This window comes from Mesoplodon densirostris, chromosome 1, assembly GCF_025265405.1.
Source record: "Mesoplodon densirostris isolate mMesDen1 chromosome 1, mMesDen1 primary haplotype, whole genome shotgun sequence".
Classification (NCBI taxonomy): domain Eukaryota; kingdom Metazoa; phylum Chordata; class Mammalia; order Artiodactyla; family Ziphiidae; genus Mesoplodon; species Mesoplodon densirostris.
Window position 1 is genome coordinate 20,788,785 of NC_082661.1, and position 21,342 is coordinate 20,810,126.

The window sequence follows — 21,342 nt, forward strand, 5'->3', positions numbered from 1 at the left end:
GACTGACCTATAAGTAATGTCTAACTTATGAAAATCAGTTAACAGAATACTGATAAGTATCAGAGCTGGATTTTAAATATCCACATCTGGATGTTCTACCTCATAATAATTACTAGAAAGAAAAACTGGAGCAAAAAGAAAAACAGATTACAGACCTGCTGCTCCCAAGGCACCCTGCAATTATGCTATTAGATCTCTCCTAAAGTGGGATTAGGAGCATAACAAACTTACTTAGAATTTTTCCATTAAGAAATGTATTCATTTGGAAATAGATTACCACTGGTCCTGTTGAAAGGAGAAAACACAAATAAACCAAATTTTCTTCTGGATGATCTTTCTCCTGTATCTATGCATCTTAATTAATATAAAGCTAAAGGTTAGAATAATATATTTTCTTAAAGCTGGTATAAAATAAAAATGCAAACAAAGTTAATAAAGAATACTTGTGACCAGATAAATCATGGTAATTTTGACCAACTATTCTAACTGAGGTGATCTGTTAACATTTTAGGCCTTGATTACAGTGATATTCTAACATGTATGGCTTTGAAGTTTCTCCTATCTTTAAAATAAGTTTGAAGCATTACACACTGCCCTTTTATTAAGAAATGTTAGTGTGTCATGTGCCTGAGCAATCACCACCTACACTCCTGTTGTCCTATCTTTCAGAGTAACATTGCACACTTCTGTTAACAAGTCTAAATTGTTACCTTCTGTTAACAAGTCTAAACTCTTGTAGTGATATGGGTTAAGAACATTCATTCTTTTTCTGAAACCCACCAACTGATTGTCATTTAAGCAGTCAAGTTCAGTAGGAGCTTGTTGGACAACATTCAAGTGTTTAATGACTCAAAGCCCACTCAGCTATTCATATATCCATCCATCCATGTATTCAGAATTTACTAAATATCTACTATGCACAATGCACTATTAGTTTTCAACTTACATGATTCTTTAACTTTGATGAGGTCCATCATTTAATTCTAACAGTTTGCCCTGGACACTTCATTCCGAGACAAGGGCAATCTTATATATGCCATCAGAGACATATATATGAGGAATATATTGGTCAAAGAAAACTTATGGATTCTCCCGAGTGCATTAACAAAATCTCTAGCTAAAACAAGTTTACTTGCCAGCTCTTAATTTCTAAGACAAATACTTTCTTAAATTAAAAAAAAAAAGACAAAAGGCCGTGAAATTCCTAGAAAAAAGTAATAACTTGGAGTTAGGATGAGACAAATTGCTCTTATTTTCTCAGCTCAAGGCAATAAGGTGTCAAGTTTGTTATCCAAATTTACAGACACCAAAATGTCTTATGATTCGAAACTCTTCTTGAGTTGGGTTGAATTAACTTGAGCAAGAGAATTTGAAGAAGAATGAAACAATAATATATGAGCGGAATTTTTTCAAAGTTATTGAATGCTTTAAGTGGTACAGCCTAGTGCGTAAGGGTGTGAGCTTTGGAGTTTACATCCAGACCCCACCATTTAACTAAGCTTGTAAAAACTTCTGCAAGTTATTTAATGCCTCTAAGTTTCAGTTTATTCCACTGTAAACTAGGGATAGTAATACTTCTTTGATTGAGTTGTTTTGAGGATTAAATAGGGTTTGATACATAACAGGTGCCTGGTACATAGTAAGTGCTTTCAAAAGAAGTATTATACTACTTTGCTTTTATTAGTTTTTCTCCTGATTTCCTTTCTTCCCAAATGAACTCAGCAATTAAAATAGAAGGATTACAAATTTGTTTCTTACAAACATGAATTAGTAATACCTTTGATTTTGATCTTTATTGGTTATGGGTTTTGTCCAACAGAGTGAACCCCAATATTCACAGGAGACACACAAAGGTTTAAAGAAAATTATATTCACAGAAACATTACAAGTTTGGACTTAAAGAAACAAAGAGAGTACAAAAAGGAAAGAGGTCTTTGAACTCTAAAACCTCTACAAGTGGAACCAAAAGCTCAGAGGGCAGAGCCAAGAACTAGGGAGACTCATTCCTACTAAGTAGAAGGACTGGGTCTTCATCAAGGGAACTGCCGAACATTTGCCCAGGTGAATTTCAGAATTGCTATGGACCAGTGACTTCTTTGTACTCCCAATTTTCTCCCTTTTTGAACAGGAATGTCTATAGCAGTTATCTTTGCCTGTCCCACCACTGGGTGTGTGGGGGGCAGATAACTTGTCTCTTTAGTTCTCTGGTCTATAGATTGAGAGGAACTGTACTTAAGAAATTACACTTGAGAAATTACATCTTGAGAAATTACACTTGAGAAATTACTTAAGAAATTACATCTATACCTGGACCATATTTAGATGATGATATTCTGGATTCAGGCTAACGTTGTAATGGCATGAAACTTTTGCAGGGGTGTTAGGAGATGGTGAGTGTATTTTGCATGTGGAAGGAGGAGGTGGTGAGTGTATTTTGCATGTAGAAGGAAGGTAAATAAGTTGTGGCAGACTGTGATACTTTTAAAATAAACTGTGATCAGAGAGTGGACAATCCTCTCCTCAAAAGGTGGAGCTTAATTCCTCTCCCCTTGAGTATGGGCTGAACTTAGTGACTCACTTCTAACTAATAAATTTGGTGGAAGTGATGGTGTTTAATGTCAGAGATTAGGTCATAAAAGGCACTGCAGGCTCCTCTTTGCTCTCAGATACTTCCTCTGGGGGAGAACACTCAAACAGCCTCAGGTTAAGGTCCATGTGGCAAGGAACTGTAGCCTTTTGCTGACAGTCATGTGAGTGACCCATCTTAAGATCAGAAACTTCCGCCCCAGTCAAGCCTTCAGATGCAGCATCCCTGACTGATGTCTTGACTGCAACTTTATGAGAGACCTTAAGCCAGATCCACTCAGCTAAGCTGCTCCTGAATTCTTGACCCACAGAAATGACAAGCTAATAAAAGCTTGTTGTTCTAAGCTGCTAGGTTTTGTTATTTAGCAATACAGGCCACCATGTATTATTTCCTGTGGTGAAAAGTTTGTTGTATTAAAAGAAATTTGAAAGCCATTGTCCTAAAACATGGCAGAAAGACAAAATGTATACACTTTTCCAAGTCTTTCACAAACAAGATTTTAAATTCACTAGTAAAGATCTAGGGAAAAAGTGATCAATCCACAATTCTTTTAAATTTTCTTTGTTTCTCTCTGGGCTAAAAATTATCACTCTTGCTATATGAACATGGAAATGACAATCTATGTACCTGCCCTTTCCCATTTGTTCATTAAGTTCCCCTGGGCATAAGTAAAACTGATACTTTTAAGCCAATCTACAAGTAGTAATACACAAGTAAAAACATTAGGTAATCTCCTCACTGTTATACTGTCGTTAGTTTAATGGAGAAATTATCTTAAAAAAACCCTGGCATAGAAATGTAGTTTGGTACTTTTTCCTTTTAAACTTTAGTTAGAATTGAATGATCCTCTTTGGAGCACTTCCCAAAGAAATCTCAATATTTAATAACCTTGAACAAAATCTGAACTTCATCTCATTCTTTCAGTTACCTTATTCTATATATTACCATAATCCTTTGGCTAATGAGTTTGTTCTTCAAAGTGGAGTTTCTTTATAGAAGGAAATATATCTATATAATTAGCATGCTCTTCAAGTATTTATAAACATAGAAACTAGTCTGCATAAAAGAAGGCACTGAACATTTAGTCCCTCATGATGAATTTTATGGTTAGTCTCCTTCTCATTGGGAAAAGGTTTCTTTAAGGGTTTATTTAAAGGATAGCTTTACATTTAAGCTATACTTAAATTCCTCAAAGCTTGCCTTGCTTTTATAACTTGTACTTGCTTTTATCTAGGTCACTGATATATAAGAATTACTCAGGAGTGGAATTCCCCTTTGGCTTTGGACTCAGCCTCTGTGATTAAATCCACAGGGGCACAACAAGAATGATTCACCAGGGCCACCTCAGGCAGTTCTATGTCTTGGTGTTTATTTTAGTACCTAAGTTGGAAATCTAATAGAACCCCAACCTGGGCATCGTGTGTCTATGTATGCTGAACTCTGTCTTAAGGGGCCCATGATCTTCATTATACATAAAGCTATGAATTCATTTTGCATGTTAAATCAAGCTGTTCACTCATTTTCTAAAACTTATATGTGACCTTTACAATTCCACTAAAGGTTTGTAAGAAACTTAACAAATCACTTGAATATGATTTACAAAGTCTGGATATTACTGTGCAGACAGAATTTCAGCTTGAGTTAAGGTTAGAATCCATGTTTAATCTAGTTAGTTTGGTGCATATGCATATATGTGTGCCTACATTAGGTGTATGTAACATTAGGCTGCCAAATCACAGACATCCTCATGAACCTTAAGTCTTCCTATGCTGCTCTGAGTGTCAAGATACCCAAAGGAAGAAGAAAGTATGTTCATGGGGTGTATCTATTTCTTGGTTCCTAACACTTCACTCATACCTTTATTTTCTTCACAGATATTCAGTCTGTAATGGGGATCCTTGAGTTCAGTAGCATCTTTTGTCCTCCTTTAATGAAACATTACACTCAGAAATCACTCAAGAAAATTTATCCCACCAAGATGATACCAGTTTATTATTAAAGCCTTGTAAATTAAATTTATAAATTAGGTGCTTATTTTGCCTCTGAAAGACTGGGGACAACTAGTCACTCTTCCTCCACCCCTCTTCTAACCTGAGAGTATCATTGTATCAAGGTTTCCAAAGAGGAAGAAAAATTATAGCCTTCAAATTATTTTGACTCACCGGACTTTGCAAGATCTGAGTAACTCGTTTCCTCTGCTCCATCATATTGAAGTCTTGCCGTAGATCAGGAGACATGTTCCTCTCCCTTATGTATTCTGGGTCATTTTCATTGATGCGGTCAAAATACCTCTCTTTGTGAGGCACGCTGGGAGGAGGAGAAGTAGTGACCACGCCTTGGCTAGCATCTGAACTCATGCTTCAAGTCTGCCAATTCTCCTTGCTATCTGCATTAATAAACACAAGTAGGACATTCATAATAAATTCATTATTAAATTCAAATTTTATACAGGTCATGCAGCACTTTTTTTTTTTTTTGCCCTCAGAGTAGCAGTGGCAACTTTCTTTAAAAAGTAGCTTTTCAAAAAATATTGGAACAATTTTTTATTAAGGTGAAAATATCTTGGATTACAATGCTAAATTGGAAATTGATATTTTCAGAGCTAGTGGCAACTTGTGGTTCAATTATAATAATGTCATCAACTGCTATATGAATTTTTTAAAGGAGCAATGATCAAAATATCTGAAAGTAAAATGCCACACCTAAGACAGCAAATTTTCACAATTAGTGATTACTGTTAGTGGAGATTCTCTTTCCTCTCTTACTCATGCTTTTACGTTAGACCAAACTCTGGCCATATTTAATGATCACTGTTTTATAGTGAATGTAGTTTTAGTTTATTAACACATGAGAGAAACAGAGTTGTAAGCTTTTCAAGTGATTCAATAAGTTCCAGGGAAAATGTAGGAATTATTAAGGTTGCCACACTATATAACTTTAGCAGATAGTGCTTCAAATCCAAGTAAGAAAAAATAAAAAGCCATTCAGAAACCACAGGAACAGCTGATTCATTTAATTATTACTGACACTTAGGATAATCCTTGACTTTATGCCAGGAAACAAATTCATTTGGGCTTTGCTACAGCTGAGCACCTAATCAACCAACTGTAGCTAGATCAACAGGACAGTTATTTAACATCCATCCCCAGCCCCAGGCTGTGATGGCTTGTGCTAGAAGTTGATGAAGTCATCTAACCCAGTTCTTCTCAGACTGTCTGTGGTGAAGGACTTTCTCCAATTTTCTGTAAACCAGTATTTTTGTAAAATACAAAATAATGCATTTAGATGTCACGGCAATGTCAAACTGCATGAAGTTTCTAAATGCTTAATATTATATTCTGTACTTGTCATGGACTGCAGCCTGCAGAATGGCACCGGATCCTGGACCACACTTAGAGTATCATTGACCTAGTAGAGAGCAACAGTCACTGCACACTGAAGGAATGTTTCCTCTTTTAGATGTGATTTGGCAAAAGCCTAAATCAAGAGAACAGGACAGCACTGATTAGTGTATCCCTTTACATAGTTGTTCTTTTGAACTGAATGTAGAAAGTGCAAAAAATGTGCAACAAGGAAGAATAAAAGGAAACAAATTTTAAAGAAGAAATTGTAAAGACAGTTTTGCTTAGCACGATTTTCTCTACAGGTGGTAACAAATGCAACCTGTTCAATATAAATGACTGGGTACCAGAAAAAAACATTCTCACTACAAAATGGTATTTATTAAACTGATTATTTGCCTAGTAAGAAGAATCACTTCATAATAAGGGAAATTAAATGTGAAAAATTCCAAGTATTCTTTTTCTATTTATGTAGAAAACTAAGGGGAGAGAAATATCTGTGGACCTGAAACTCTGAAGATTCTTCACAGCCTTGGATTCCCTCTCAGCAGAATAGTGTCTAGGTAGATCCAGAAGGGAAAAGGCAAGGGCCACCTTTTTTCTTAGGGATCTGAATCCCTGATAAAGACCAGAGATACCTGATCTCATCTTTTAAACATAATAACAACCAGTGAGGTTACTGTATTTGTCTCTAATAACAGTCTTCTCTGATAGAATTCATTTCTAAAGCTGCCTTGACTCAACTTAGCCCAAGCAAACTCATTGCAAGACATTAAACATTCTTGCATTAATTCTGGTCCTGGAAATGTAAACTTATTCTGTTGAATAATTTTTGCAAAACAACGTTAAAACTGTTTTCTTTTACTTGCCAACATCAATCTCATGCTGAACATTCTAAAAGCTACCTAAATTATTTTAGTGTACTACCCCAAAAATTCATGAAATATGGTTAAAAACACTTTATATCATATGGCTTTAATGAAATTCTGATTTTATGACTAGAAAGCAACTAATCAGTGAAGGAAATGTGAAAAATGAGCTTTTCTATAACTGAGTCTTCCACATCCTAATTCATTAACTTAAAAATTGGGAGAAAACACTCAACTAAAGAATGAATATCTGATCATTATATGTGTTCTCCACAGGATAAATGGCCATTTTTTCTTCTTTTTAGTATAACATCCACTATTAATGGAATGATCCTGGCCATATTATATTCTTCCAAAAATTAGGTTTTGCTACACTGTTATCAGACTGGCACTAGCCTATGGTATTTTATGTATGTATGTATGTATGTATGTATGTATGTATTTATTTATTTATGGCTGCCTTGGGTCTTTGTTGCTGTGCGTGGGCTTTCTCTAGTTGCGGCGAGCGGGGGCTACTCTTCGTTGCTTCTCATTGTGGTGGCTTCTCTTGTTGAGGAGCGCGGGCTCTAGGTGCAGGGGTTTCAGCTGTGGCTCAAAGGCTCTAGAGCACAGGCTCAGTAGTCGTGGGGCACGGGCTTAGTTGCTCAGCGGCATGTGGGATCTTCCTGGACCAGGGCTCGAACCCGTGTCTCCTGCATTGGCAAGTGGATTCTTAACCACTGCGCCACCAAGGAAGCCCTAGCCTATGGCATTTATCATCATCTTGCTATTATCCAAAAATGTGGTGCACAGAGCACCAACTGTAAGAAACTTTTTTCATATCCAGCTGGGTTATCAGCAGTCTAAAGGTCTAACCAATATTTGGAACGTAGTTTTCTTAGAAACTTTTTATAATAGGTCATTTGAACTCCTTAAAATAGTTTACTGCTAGCAGATAAAAATTTCAAGGAGAATGAAAGTTTTTTAAAAAGCAATCAAACAGGGCTTCCCTGGTGGCGCAGTGGTTGAGAGTCCGCCTGCCGATGCAGGGGATACGGGTTCGTGCCCCGGTCTGGGAGGATCCCACATGCCGCGGAGCGTCTGGGCCCGTGAGCCATGGCCACTGAGCCTGCGCATCCGGAGCCTGTGCTCCGCAACGGGAGAGGCCACAGCGGTGAGAGGCCCGCGCACGGCAAAAAAAGAAAAAAAAAAAAAAAAAAGCAAGCAAACAAACTCATGTATATTAGTAAATGTCATGCTGCTCTGGCCAAGTACAGACTAAGTGGGTACTCAATAAATGGGACATCAATTAATAAAGATATTAGTTCTGTTTAGTTTACCACACTAGGTCACTGGCTATGAATAAGTCATTTTAAAAAAAGAAACTCCACAAATATTGCCTTCAGTTGGATTTTAACCTATTCCTCAACCCCAAAAAGCTCTGTTTAGCCTAATGGAGGAACAGAGTTAGATAATAAGCTTATGTCTAACTGAATTTGCTGATGCTTATAAACTAATTTTATTAAAACACAGCAAAAAGCAAGGAACTGTTGTAGTAGATTCATTTTGTTGTCCCAGCACTGGTTTAAGAAACCGATAATAGAAACATTGATAAGTAAAAGCTTAGAGTTTAAAGAACTCTTGATGAATGCATTTTTAGATGAGTAAGGTAAAGAGGAAAATATATCTAACCACCCATTTTAATAATAAAAGAACATATTATAGATGTGTAACACTTTATATGGTTTATACCATGCTCTTACACCTTTCTATCTTATTTTACCTTTGCAACTACACAATGAGATAGAGGTTAATAATCTGGAGGTTCAGGGGATTAAACATCCTGCCAAAAATCACACTGCTTGTGTCACAGGCAATATTCAAAGCCACAATTTCTGTCTCCTAGTCCACTTACAATGAAACATATCATAAAACATAAGAGGGCTACAAAATTTTGAGACTTTTATTCTACATTCTGCCCTAAATATTAAACAATTCAGAGTTTATAGAATCTGTCAAAATTGAGGAAATGACACCAAAAAGGGGAAATAGGATTAGAAATGACTCAAAACACTCAGACCTTTTTAAAACTTCAAAAGCTCATTATTGAACAGACTTGTGGTTGCCAAGGGGGAGAGGGGTGGGGGAGGGATGGATTAGGAGTTTGGGATTAGCAGATGCAAACTATTATATATAAAATGGATAAACAACAAGGTCCTACTGTATAGCACAGGGAACTGTATTCAGTGTCCTGTAATAAACCATAATGGAAAAGAATATGAGAAAGAATGTATATATATGTATAACTGATCACTTTGCTGAAAGTAGAGATTAACACAACATTGTAAATCAACTATACTTCAATAAATTTTTTTTTAAAGCTTATTATTTAGCATGGCTTTTTAATACAAGAAGTTTCAAAGTTTTATGTACTTGGAATAAGAATTGAGAATTTATAAGAAGGATATAGAAATAAAGAATAAGAACACTAGCTTGCCATTTTGGTGCTCTTCTATACCTAGATACTCAACACTAAGAGTTTTACACAGATTTTTAAGCCAATCATAAGCAACAACTGATTATTTGCAATTTTACATACCAAACACTATAGACTGAAGTGTTATTTCAAGCCTGGAAAAAACTTAGGATCCACAAGATTATCTGAAATAAACAGAATCCAGAAAAAAAATAAGGGAAGCTTTAAGCATTATTTACAACAACCAAGACATGTAAACAACCTAAGGGTCCATCCACAGACGGATGGGTAAAGAAAATGTGATACACACACACAATGAAATATTACTCAGCCATAAAAAAGAAGGCAATTCTGCCACTTGCAACAACATGGTTGGACCTTGATGGCATTATGCTAAGTCAAGTAAGTCATACAAAACAAAGAGAAATACCATATGATCTCACTTATATGTAGAATTTGAAAACATCAGACTTATAGAAACAGAGAGTAGAACTGTGGTTGCCAAGGGCTGAGGGGTGGGGGAAATAGGGAGATGTAGGTCAAAGGGTACAAACTGTCAGTTATAAGTTCCAGGGACCTAAGGTACAGCAGGATGACTACAGTAACAATACTGTATTATATATTTGAAAGCTGTTATGAAAGTAGAACTTCAATGTTCTCACCATAACAACGACAAAATAAGTATGTGATGTAAGGCTGTGTTAACTAACCTTATTATGGTATTTCACTATACATGTATCAAATCATCACACTGTATACCTTAAACATATACAATGTTATGTCAATTATATCTCAATTATATAGTTACCCATAAGACACATATCACCAAATACCATTCTGGAAGACTAGGATACCAAAAGGAAAAGACTAAAGAATTTTTACTCAACCTAATAAATTCGCTTATATAATATAAAAATAAGTGGTTTCTATGCTTAGAGAGAACTCCTAAATTAGTCTGAAATAATGATAAATGGGCCACAGTCAACTAACGTGCTGTATATAAATATATGTCAGAGGTCCTCCTTCCTTCTTTCAAAAATATTTATTGAGCATCTACTATGTGCCAGGCCTTGTACTGAAGGTATGGATGGAATGTTGAATCAAATCCTTCTGGGAGCTCCCAGAGTAGTTCAGCGGTTTCTATAACCCAGTGAAAAGGATTCTACCCATCACAAGGGGAAGCTTCCTAGAGAATATAGCATTTTCTTATACTAAGGAAGGTACAGGCCCAGGGAAACAGCAATGTGCCAGGGAATAAAGTTAGCAACGGGATAAACAGCACATCTTACAGAAGCAATTGCTTAAAGATTTGGTTAAAAATCAGTCCTACAGGTAACTTAAAGCATTTAAATACATTATTGTTATAATAAAAAGTTACATGAGTTTTAAAGAAACAGGTGAATTTCACATTTGCTTTAGAAGGCAATGCAAACTTACTAACAGACTGATAAGGCAAGCCAAGTAGTAATTTCCTACCATTTCTCAGAATTTTGTATAATATCAAGTGAAAAATTGGGTTTCCAAAGTGAAAACTTTACACTTAATGATTAATCTAGTAATCACTACTTATTAATGCATACACTCTATTCTCCTTCACTAAAAAGTTGACCCAGAAGTTTTTTCATAGTATTTTGTAATAAAGTTCAGTGGTTTTACTAAGACTAGGAAATCAAGCCTACTTCACCCACTAATGTTAAAATATTCTTTTCTGGGAGCAGGGGAATAAAGTAGTCTAAGGAAAATAACAATATTAATAGGGCCCTAAAGATAGTAGCTAAGTAGACTTCTTTATTTTTTTTTTATTTTTTATTTTTTTTCTGTTTTTATTTTTATTTTTATTTTTAGACTTCTTTAAATAGAAGTTTTCTCCTCAAGCTAGTTTCAGGAGTAAGATTTTAGGTCCCTGAGCTTAAAAAAATTCAACAAAAACTAACAAGTCATAAGCAATATATGTAAAATGGTGCCAGTTTTATTAGTCTGAGGCTGATTTTTCTCAAGTTGTTTTTCAAGCTTCTAAGTCAGAAATGCCACAGAAAATGCATGTGAGTTCACTTAAACCGGGTGTGAAAACCTTTCTACACATTTGTGTCAGTCTTGCCTGACCAGAGCCCTTATTCCATCCTACCAAGAGTTGTTCTTAAATTCCATCTTTTAATTTGATCTGATTATGTCTGTCTTTCTTATAACCTTAAATGGCTTCCTGTCATCCATGGGATAAAACTATTCGTGGCTCACTTGTTTTCTCTTTCTCTCATCACCTCAATACGTAGAAAATACAATTGCTTTGTCTGTAATAGAAACATCCAAGCTTAAACTTTCACAAATATAATATAAAGAAAAGCCCAGTAAAACCCACCAAACTATCTTTACAATGCTCCATTACTAATTCTTTTGCTTTTCTTCAAAATTACTGTATACATACAGAAATTCTAGTGATTCTCCAAAAGCTTTACAATATTCTTTAAAATGGCCCTTGCAAGAGAGCCTTCTCAAAAAAAATGGTGAAGAAAGTGTACATCCATAGGCAAAGAAAAAAAAAAAGAGAGAAAGAGAACCTCAACCTAAGTCTTATACCTTATTAAAAAATTAACTCACTTCTAAATATTAACCCAAAAGAACTGAAGACAGGTATTCAAACAAAAACTTGGACGTGAAATGTTCATAGCTGCACTATTCACAAGAGCCAAAAGGTGGAAACAACCCAAGTGTCCATCACCTGATGAATGGATAAACAATAAATATGGTGTTGCCACATAATGGGAATATATATCCATAAAAGAAATGAAGCACGGATACATCTACAACATGAATGAACCTCAAAAACATTAGCTAAGTGAAAAAAGCCAGACACAAAATGCCACACATATTATATGATTTCATTTATATGAAATATCCAGAACAGGAAAATCCATGGTACAGAAAGCAGATTGATGGTTGCCAGGGGCTGGGTTGTGTGGGGGACAGAAATGGGGAGTGACTGCTTAATGGGTACTGGGTTTCTGTCTGAGATGATGAAAAAGTTCTGGATCTAGACAGTGGTGATGGCTGTACAGCACTGTGAATGTACTTAATGCCACTGAATCATACACTTCAAAATGGTAAATTTTATGTTATATGTATTTTACCATGATAAAAAATGAACTCAAACTAGATCAAATTAACTCAAAATAGAAACTATAAAGCTTTCAGAAAAATATAGAAAATCTTCAGGATTAAGTCCCAAGCAGTGTTTATAGATTTGACACCAAAACATGGTCCATAAAAGGAAAACTGATAAATTGAACTTCCCCTAAATTTTAAATGTTTATCTGCAAAAGACCCTGTTAAGAGGATGAAAAGACAAGCCATAAACCATGAGAAAATATTTGCAAACCATACATCTGACAAAGGACTAGTATGTATAATATATAACAAACTCTCAAAACTCAACAGTAAAAAGAAACCAAACAATTCAATTAGAAAATGGGCAAAAGACATGAACAGTCATTTCACTGAAAAGGATACATGGTAGAAAAGCATATGAAAAGGTGTTTAACATCATTAGTCATTAGGGAAACACAAATTAAAATCACGAGATACTACGACACAGGTCCCAGGATGGCTAAAACAAACAAAAAATAATGATAATCTCAGACGCTGGAGAGGATGCAGAGAAACTGGATCCCTCATACCTTGCTACTGGGAATGTAAAATGGTACAACAACTCCAGCAAACAGTTTGGCATTTTATAAAACGAAATATGCAACTATGAAATGACCCAACAATTGCTCTCCTGGTCATTTAATCCAGAAAAAAGAAAACATATGTTCACACAATCTGTATACAAATAAAAGCTACTATGGACATTTGTAACAGTCAAACACTGGAAATAATCTAGTTGCCCTTCAGCAGGTGAATGATGAAACAAACTGTGGTATACCCATCCTATGGAACATTATCAATATAATAAAATGGAATGAATTACTGATACACAGCAGCCTGAATAAATCTCCAGTGAATTACACTGAGTAAAAAAGCCGATACCAAAAGATTATATACAGCATGATTCAATTTATATAATACTCTTCAAATGACAAAATTATAGAAGTGGGGAATAGATTAGTGGTTGCCAGGGGTTGGGAAGGAGTATGCTCTGGAGGGAGGGAGGGAGGGAAGGAGGGAGGAAGGTATGGTTATAAAAGGAGGTATGGTTATTCTTGTGGTGATGGAATTCTTCTATGTCTTGACTATGGTAGTGGATACATGAACATACACATGTGATAAAATTGCACAGAACTAAACACACAAACATACATCCATACAAGTGACTTACAAGCAAAACTGGGAAAATCTGAATAAGACCAGTGGATTACCACCATGTCAGTATCCTGACTGTGACACTACACTATGGTTTTACAAGATGTTACCATTGGGGGAAAGTGGATGAAGGGTACAGGATCTCTCTGTATTAATTCTTATAATTGCATGCAAATCTACAATTATCTCAAATTTTAAAAGTTTAATTTTAAAAAAGGCCATTCCATAAGAATGTGATCAACCCTAGAGCAGAATAAAGCTTATACTGTAGATATTTTTAGATATCTTTTGTACCAGAATGTATTTTAAATATTTAGATTTTTAGATATTTTTAGATATCTTTTGTACCAGAATGTATTTTAAAAGAGTTCCGTCAATACAACTAAATTGCATCTGAATAAAAATGCATACATTCTATTAGCATCAACTGGTCACTGCAAAATACTTCTCATGATGATTAGTCTAGAGCAACTTTGGAACTTAACATCTGCTTACACAGCAGTTTACTCAAGTTAAGGACAGTCAGAATATGAAGCCCCCGGGAGACAAAATAAAATACCGTAAAAAAAGCATTTAACGGATACTGTTCAGATTTCACTACTAGGCTTTATAAGCCAGCGGACACAGCAAGGGGAAACATTAACTCAACTACTGGCTTTGTAAAGGAACTTTAAAAAATCTTGCTGTGGTTAGATCAATTTAAATATGATTGTTTTCTATCAGAAATTTTCACTTAGTTGAAAATAGTTAAAATGTTCTAGGAGCCTTAGCTGATTATCAGACTAAAAAACTTCTAATTATATTCTAAAAATTTCCTTGTATGTAATCCTGTCAAGAAGAAAGCAGAATGGTGCAGAGTACTGGACTGAGGACAAAGAGACCAGGACTCAAGTCTTTGCACGTCCACCAAGTACTGTGTGACTTTAGAGTAGCCATGGCACATTCAGTCAGTAAGTGTCTGAGCAACTACTACGTGCCAAGGTCCTACTATATGGAGATAAAAATGGCAAATAAGACACAGTTCTTCCTGAGGTTTGCAGTCTAGTGAGGAATATGAAGAAGTAAGTAAGCAATTACGTCATAAAGTTCCCAAGATTAACTGTAAAATAAAAGGGCTATCTCAAAAGACCCTTCAGATTTTCCTAGTTCTAACATCCTATGGTCCTACTGGTATCCCCTGATCTAGTCTCATAATGAGGCAGAGAAGGAACCTTGATATAGCTTGGTATTCATAACAACTAGAGATTTTCCAACAATAACTAGGTATTCCTTACTTTAGTGATGGGTCATCACAGCATTTAAAAACAACTGTCAGGGGCTTCCCTGGTGGCGCAGTGGTTGAGAGTCCGCCTGCCGATGCAGGGGACACAGGTTCGTGCCCAGGTCCGGGAGGATCCCACATGCCGTGGAGCGGCTGGGCCCGTGAGCCATGGCCGCTGAGCCTGCGCATCCAGAGCCTGTGCTCTGCAGCGGGAGAGGCCACAACAGTGAGAGGCCCGCGTACCACAAAAAAAAAAAAACCCCAAAAAACAAAAAAAACCCAACAACTGTCAGTTACTGAGCTCTTACTATGTGCTAGCCGCTGGAATTTAAATGCATTAGCTCATTTGCTCCGCATAATCCTATGAGGTAGGTGTTATTATCTCCATTTTACTGATGAGGAAATAAAGTCACTGAGAAGTAACTTGTTTCAGGTCCAAGAGCTAGCAAGTGGTGGACCAGGGATTTAAATCTAGTCTGTTGATCGCTAAAGCTCATGGACTTGATCACAACTCAGACCCAGGCAGGGGTAACTAGTAGTTTCTTTTCAAATGCCAATTCTAGCTATTCGGTGGCACTCAGGGATTGAAAAGGTTTCACTCAGGCCCCAGAAGAAAAAGTACCAGAATTGCCATGGCTTAGAAGGGAGTCAGGCATCTTCACTACTGCCCCCAGGGCTCCTTCTCTTTAAAATTAACCAACCCTATTTTTTAAGACCACATATACACAGTCATGCTTTCTACTACTGCAGAACAATATAAACACCAGTGCAAACCAGTATGAACTACATTAGGGGAAAAAAATTAGTCTTTCAACAATGTTCTCTGAATTGAAAATGATGCAGAAGACAGATTTAAAAAAAAATAATGTTATAAAACTTGTTAATACTATGGGTTTTCCTCTGGCCATGCAGATTAGAAACAAGATATCAAGCATAAACAAAATTCTAGCTTTAAAAACATTATCCAAATATTTATGTAGTAACTATACAATATGTATGTTTAAAGAACATTAGGTTCAAGACAAAATTAGATAAAACACTTTAGAATGATGGCTTTTGAACTTTTAAAAAATGGTAATCCACAATAAGAAATACATTTTATATTGTAATCACATACAAATACATGAGATGTATAACTGAAACAAATTCAGGGCATGATACTTTCCTTTACTATGTAGTATATTCTGGTATTTTCTATTTTAATCTCTTCCTTTTTTAAAAACAAATGTTCATCAAATTGATTTATGATCTATTAATAAGCTGTTGTAATCTACAGTTTGAAAAACACTGCCCTAGGAACTCTAAGTCATGGTCAGATGGGAAATAGAAAGAAAAAGAAGAATGTGTGTGTGCATGTGCGTGTATGTGTGTGTGTGTGCATGTGTGTGTGTGACAGAGAAAGAGAGAGAGAGAGATGGGGGAATGAACATGTGCTAGAGAGATGGAAGGGAATAAGAAATGATTCCCTGATTTTTTTTTTTTAATATTTATGGCAGATTATAGCAATAAGATCCTAGTGCTTTGTGGGATAACTAGATTTTCCTCCATCTGGGCACTTAGAAAGTACCATCTGTACTACCCAATGTCAGGGTTTTTTTTTTTTTCTTTCATTTTTCTTGACTCATATCTACTTCTAGTTCAATTTTCAAGACCTCTTTGCTTATGTTTGTAGTCCCCACAACAGCAGAATACTCCACAGCAGCGGCTGAATGGAATTATTTTACTATATCACAACTCCTTCCAAAACAACCTTGTTTGTGTTACTTCTAGACTGGGAATGGTAAAAACAATCCTATGAAAAGTTATTACTTATAAAAAGTCTTTCCAAGCTTGAAATTCTTGGTAGTTTTAACAGCTTTCTCTAGAACATAAGCAAAAAGATGGCTGTACTTTCAAGTACCAGGCCCATTGTTTGGTATTTAAAACAATAATCAAAGATATGCTGAGACTTCAAAGCAGCATATTTGGTTAAAAACAACAACAACAAATGCTAGTTTATTTAGTTTATCTTGATGAAAGTTACTATAAAATTGTGAAGGTATTTAAAGTTCTAGAAAACAACTTGGACTTTGCATAAACTATGACAAGCCACATCAGATCAACCACTGAAATTTTATTCATTTTAAACTGCAAAATACATGAACTACTTTCAACTGCTAGCCAAAATTTTATATACAGCTGACACAGAAATTGATAGATATGGAAAATTGAACAGAAGTAGATAAAAGTCAAGAAAAATGAAAAAAGAAAAACAGGCATTGAGTGGCACTGAGTAATACAGATGGCACTTTCTAAGTGCCCAAATGGAAGAAGATTTAATTATCCCACAAAGCACTAGGATCTCACTGCCATAATGGCTACTGATTCTATGAGAGCTCTCCTGGAATTTTTCAGACTAGATTCAAGGAACACTTTTTACTGATGAGAGGAAACTATAATCAGAGGTGTTGAGTAATTTTTCTAAAGCTACAATTTTTCTAAAGCTCAAGTATCAGATATTGCTATGAAATCATAATAATGACATTTATTAGTATTACCATATCATTCACAGACTGCCCTATGGCCATAATTTACCCTCAAATGAAATATAAGAAAGAAACAAGGCCCACCACACACAGTTTATGCAGGTAATTTATGAATAGTATTGACTGAGAAGAATAGGCTATAAGGAAAGCCTAAAAATCCTAGTGCTTCTAAATGGACTTAATGTTATGATTGTCTGTCTGTCTAGCATGCACAGAAAAGTAGATGTACAAATGAGGTAGTTGTATAGTGGTGGTTTGCATGACTTAAATACCTTAGGAATACGCTTTTTTTAAGTAACTAGATTTTTAAAGATTAAGAAGTATCTACTAACATATTACCAGTAAATTAAGGATCTGTCCTTTCACTTAAATTCTTTGAAGGCTTTGAAGCAAAAATTAGGAGAACAACCAGTCCAAATCTCTTGTGTTCTAGATTAGGTAACTAATGAAAGAGGTCTTCATACAGAGACATGCCCAATATCATACATCTAACATCATCAGGGTGATCTAAGTTCTCCTGGCTCTTTATGCAACACAATATTGCCTCCTCATAATTGGCCTTCTTTTCTATCAGTACTTAGCAAACCAGATAAATAAGATACATAAGGACAAGGAGTATTAGGACATGGGCAGACCAAGAAGCTTAATGAAGTAGGCGAAGATGAGTAGTATCATAAAATATCATGGAACATTCCATACAATTTTGAGTTCCAAACAAAGAGGAACTAAATACATGCAGGATAAGGGCCCTTAAATTTGTTCAAGTCCATCTGAAAACACCACCACATGGGCAATGATCAGTATGTTGGAAGTTGTAACTGTTAACCTAGCAGAAAACCGCTATGTCTTAATTAGAAGTTATCAGAATGACATTGACTGTGCCCTGGGTCACAATAAATTATGTTCAAGTTTACATTTTTATCTCTAAAGTTAAGTTAGCATCATTTTGAAAGAGTTGAGGGCCTTTAACTGTTTATAATGAAACAAATCAACCCTTGGAAAAAGATTATGTTGGCAATAATTCTACTGTATAGATTAAAAAAACTTGAGATTTAATAATTTGCCTCAGACTACCAAATATTCTTCACCAAACAAGGAATTATTCATGGTTATAGATCTTAATTAGGTGTGGAAGAGTTGACCAAAAAAGATGGAACGGCTCAAAGGACTGTTATTTCCTAGAAGTATACACAGCTATTACAAACTTAATTACTGTCTTTCTTTACTGGGGCATCTGAAAATATATTATAGGATCACAATATTCAGCACCAAAACAGAAATGGTAAATATTATCAAAGTAGTAAAATAAAAAAATCTTGTATGGCTACCAAACTGGTATAACTGTGAAAATTTAACTTTCTGTGGTCTATTGCCAGAATCCTAAAATTGATCCAAATGGGCCTTAAATTTCTGAATACTTTTTTTTCTCTTCTGAAATGACTTCTGTTGAGTATATCTTTAAAATAAAACTATAAACTCTAAGCTTCAATACAAAAGTCTAGGAAAAAATGAATCTATAGTTGATTAGCAAAAGATACCATTAATCTGGGCCTGAGTCAAAAATGCAACTTAACTCAAAAAACTAAAAGTAGAAAAACAGGGCTTCCCTGGTGGCGCAGTGGATGAGAGTCTGCTTGCCAATGCAGGGGACACGGGTTTGAGCCCTGGTCTGGGAGGATCCCTCATGCCACAGAGCAACTAGGCCCGGGCGCCACAACTACTGAGCCTGCGCTCTAAAGCCGGTGAGCCACAACTACTGAGCCTGTGTGCCACAACTACTGAAGCCCACGCGCCGTACTCCGCAACAAGAGAATCCACTGCATTGAGAAGCTCACGCACTGCAAAGAAGAGTAGCCCCGACTTGCCACAACTAGAGAAAGCCCGCGTGCAGCAATGAAGACCCAGCGCAGCCAAAAAAAAAAAAAAGTAGAATACCATGTGATCCAGCAATTCCACTCCTGGGTATATATCCAGAAAAATGAAAACACTAACTTGAAAAGACACATGCACCCCAATGTTCATAGCAGCACTATTTATAATAGCCATGATATGGAAGCAACCCAAGTGCCCAGCAACAGACAAATGAATAAAGAAGATGTGGTGTATATATATATATAATGAAATATTACTCAGCCATAAGAAAAAATGAAATTCTTCCATTCGCAGCAATGTGGATGGACCTAGAGAATATTATGCTTAGTGAAATAAGTCAGACAGAGAAAGACAAATACTGTGTGATATCACTTATATGTGGAATCTAAAAAAATACAAATGTATATGCAAAACAGAAACAGACTCAGATATAGAAAACAAACTAGTGCTTACCAAGGGGAGAGGGAAGAGGAGAGGAGCAAATTAGGGGAATGGGATTAAGAGATATAAACTGCTATGTACAAAATAAACAACAAGGATATATTGTATAGCCATTATCTTGTAATAACTTTTAATGGAGTATAATCTGTAAAAATAGGGAATCACTACGTTCTACACCTGAAATTAATATAATACTGTAAATCAACTATACTTCAATAAAAAAAAATCTGACAAAGTCAAGGAAAAAATGCCAACAATAATAAAACAAACTAGTAACAGTGACAGCAACACTTTATGTTTCTAAGGGTCTTGTACTTTTAATGGAAGTTGATAGCTGGCTCAGCATTTATTAAAAAAACAGATATCAGAAAAGTATCAACTGGAGGGCACAGCTATGAGAGTATTTTGGTCTCAAACTGTGTTAATAATAAAAGCAATGCTGCTAATTAACATAAACTACTTTAGCAAACATGAAAAATACATCCTGTGCTTGTATAATTGGAACATAGTAGTAGTTCTGTATAACCATAATACACGTTGTTTAAGTAGGTGCTTGCTAGGTCACACTGAGCAGGGTGATCCAAAGACCAAAGGCATTCACTGCTGGATAAAGCAGAAAATGAATCTAACTTCTTTCTCACTAAGGTATCAGTAGTTGATGAAGAATATTTTATTGATCAACATTACCTGTTGCAAGGAACAGAGAGCTGGACTTTTGTACGTAAAGAGTAGGGGCTGGGGAGAGGAGAGTCAGTCACTTGCTTAGACATTGGTAGGACTGGAAATAATGTTCACCGGTAACTTGAAAAAACCTTTCATTATAAATAGGTCAAATTTACCAGTTGTAATGGCCATGAGAGGGACAGAGTTATAAACTTGAAAACATGCACAAAAAGTTCAGAAGTGTATTTTCTTGAAGCCTAAACTCAATCACTTTTTAGACTTAGCTCAAATTGTTCCCAATGTGAATCATTTGGAAAAGCAAATATAAGACTGATTTATATATATATATATATATATATATATATATCTTATAAAATGATGAGTAAAACAATGAACCACAGAGAGGCAATCTCTCAAGTATCTTGCAGAATCCAAAAACACATGGCCTCAGTGCCTTTACCCTCCTTTCTACAAAACATGATGAACGTTCTGTATATATTCCCTCAGTCATCATTTGTCTTCAACATGGAGTGTATTGGAAATGGTTGGGAAAAAACCAAAAGGTGTTTTTTTTTTTTTTTTTTCCCCCTAAGAGAAAGTTGACAGAGACCAGTGGATTGATTACTCAGATGTGCCACTAAGACATTTAGTTTCTGTTATTATGTCCCCTGGTATCAGTGAAAATTTTTAAATTGAGATCCAGGAAACTATCCAGAACTTGACAGCTCATGATAAATGAGAGGTTTAAAAAAGTGGAATAAGTGGAGATTACGATTTTTAAAGAAAGATTCATTGCTCTCAATTTCTGGAGATACCTTAAATTGTTGGCTCTTTACTATTTAGTAGTCCTGGAAAAAAGCTTTTTTTAAAAAAAAAATTACATGTGCAGCACTGAGCTTGAAAAATTTAAAGCTATTGCTTTTGACATTTTCTTGAGAGCAATGTTTGAGGAAAAATCACTCTTACCTATTACTGCATATCTACTCTGAAACCTCAGGAAACTTTTTCCAAAGTGAGTATCAGAATACAAGT

General features: G+C 35.6%; 1 protein-coding gene across 3 annotated transcripts in view; it reads right to left on the bottom strand.

Annotated features, from left to right (window-relative positions):
* The window catches only part of ADD3 (adducin 3), a 126,081-nt gene that overhangs the window by 22,394 nt on the left and 82,345 nt on the right, over positions 1-21,342 (bottom strand). For all 3 annotated transcript variants that reach the window (XM_060099797.1, XM_060099792.1, XM_060099804.1), the window contains exon 2: positions 4,750-4,973. In XM_060099797.1, coding sequence (XP_059955780.1) covers positions 4,750-4,944 — 195 coding nt within the window. In that variant the 5' untranslated portion in view covers positions 4,945-4,973. The remainder of the gene's footprint in view (positions 1-4,749; positions 4,974-21,342) is intronic.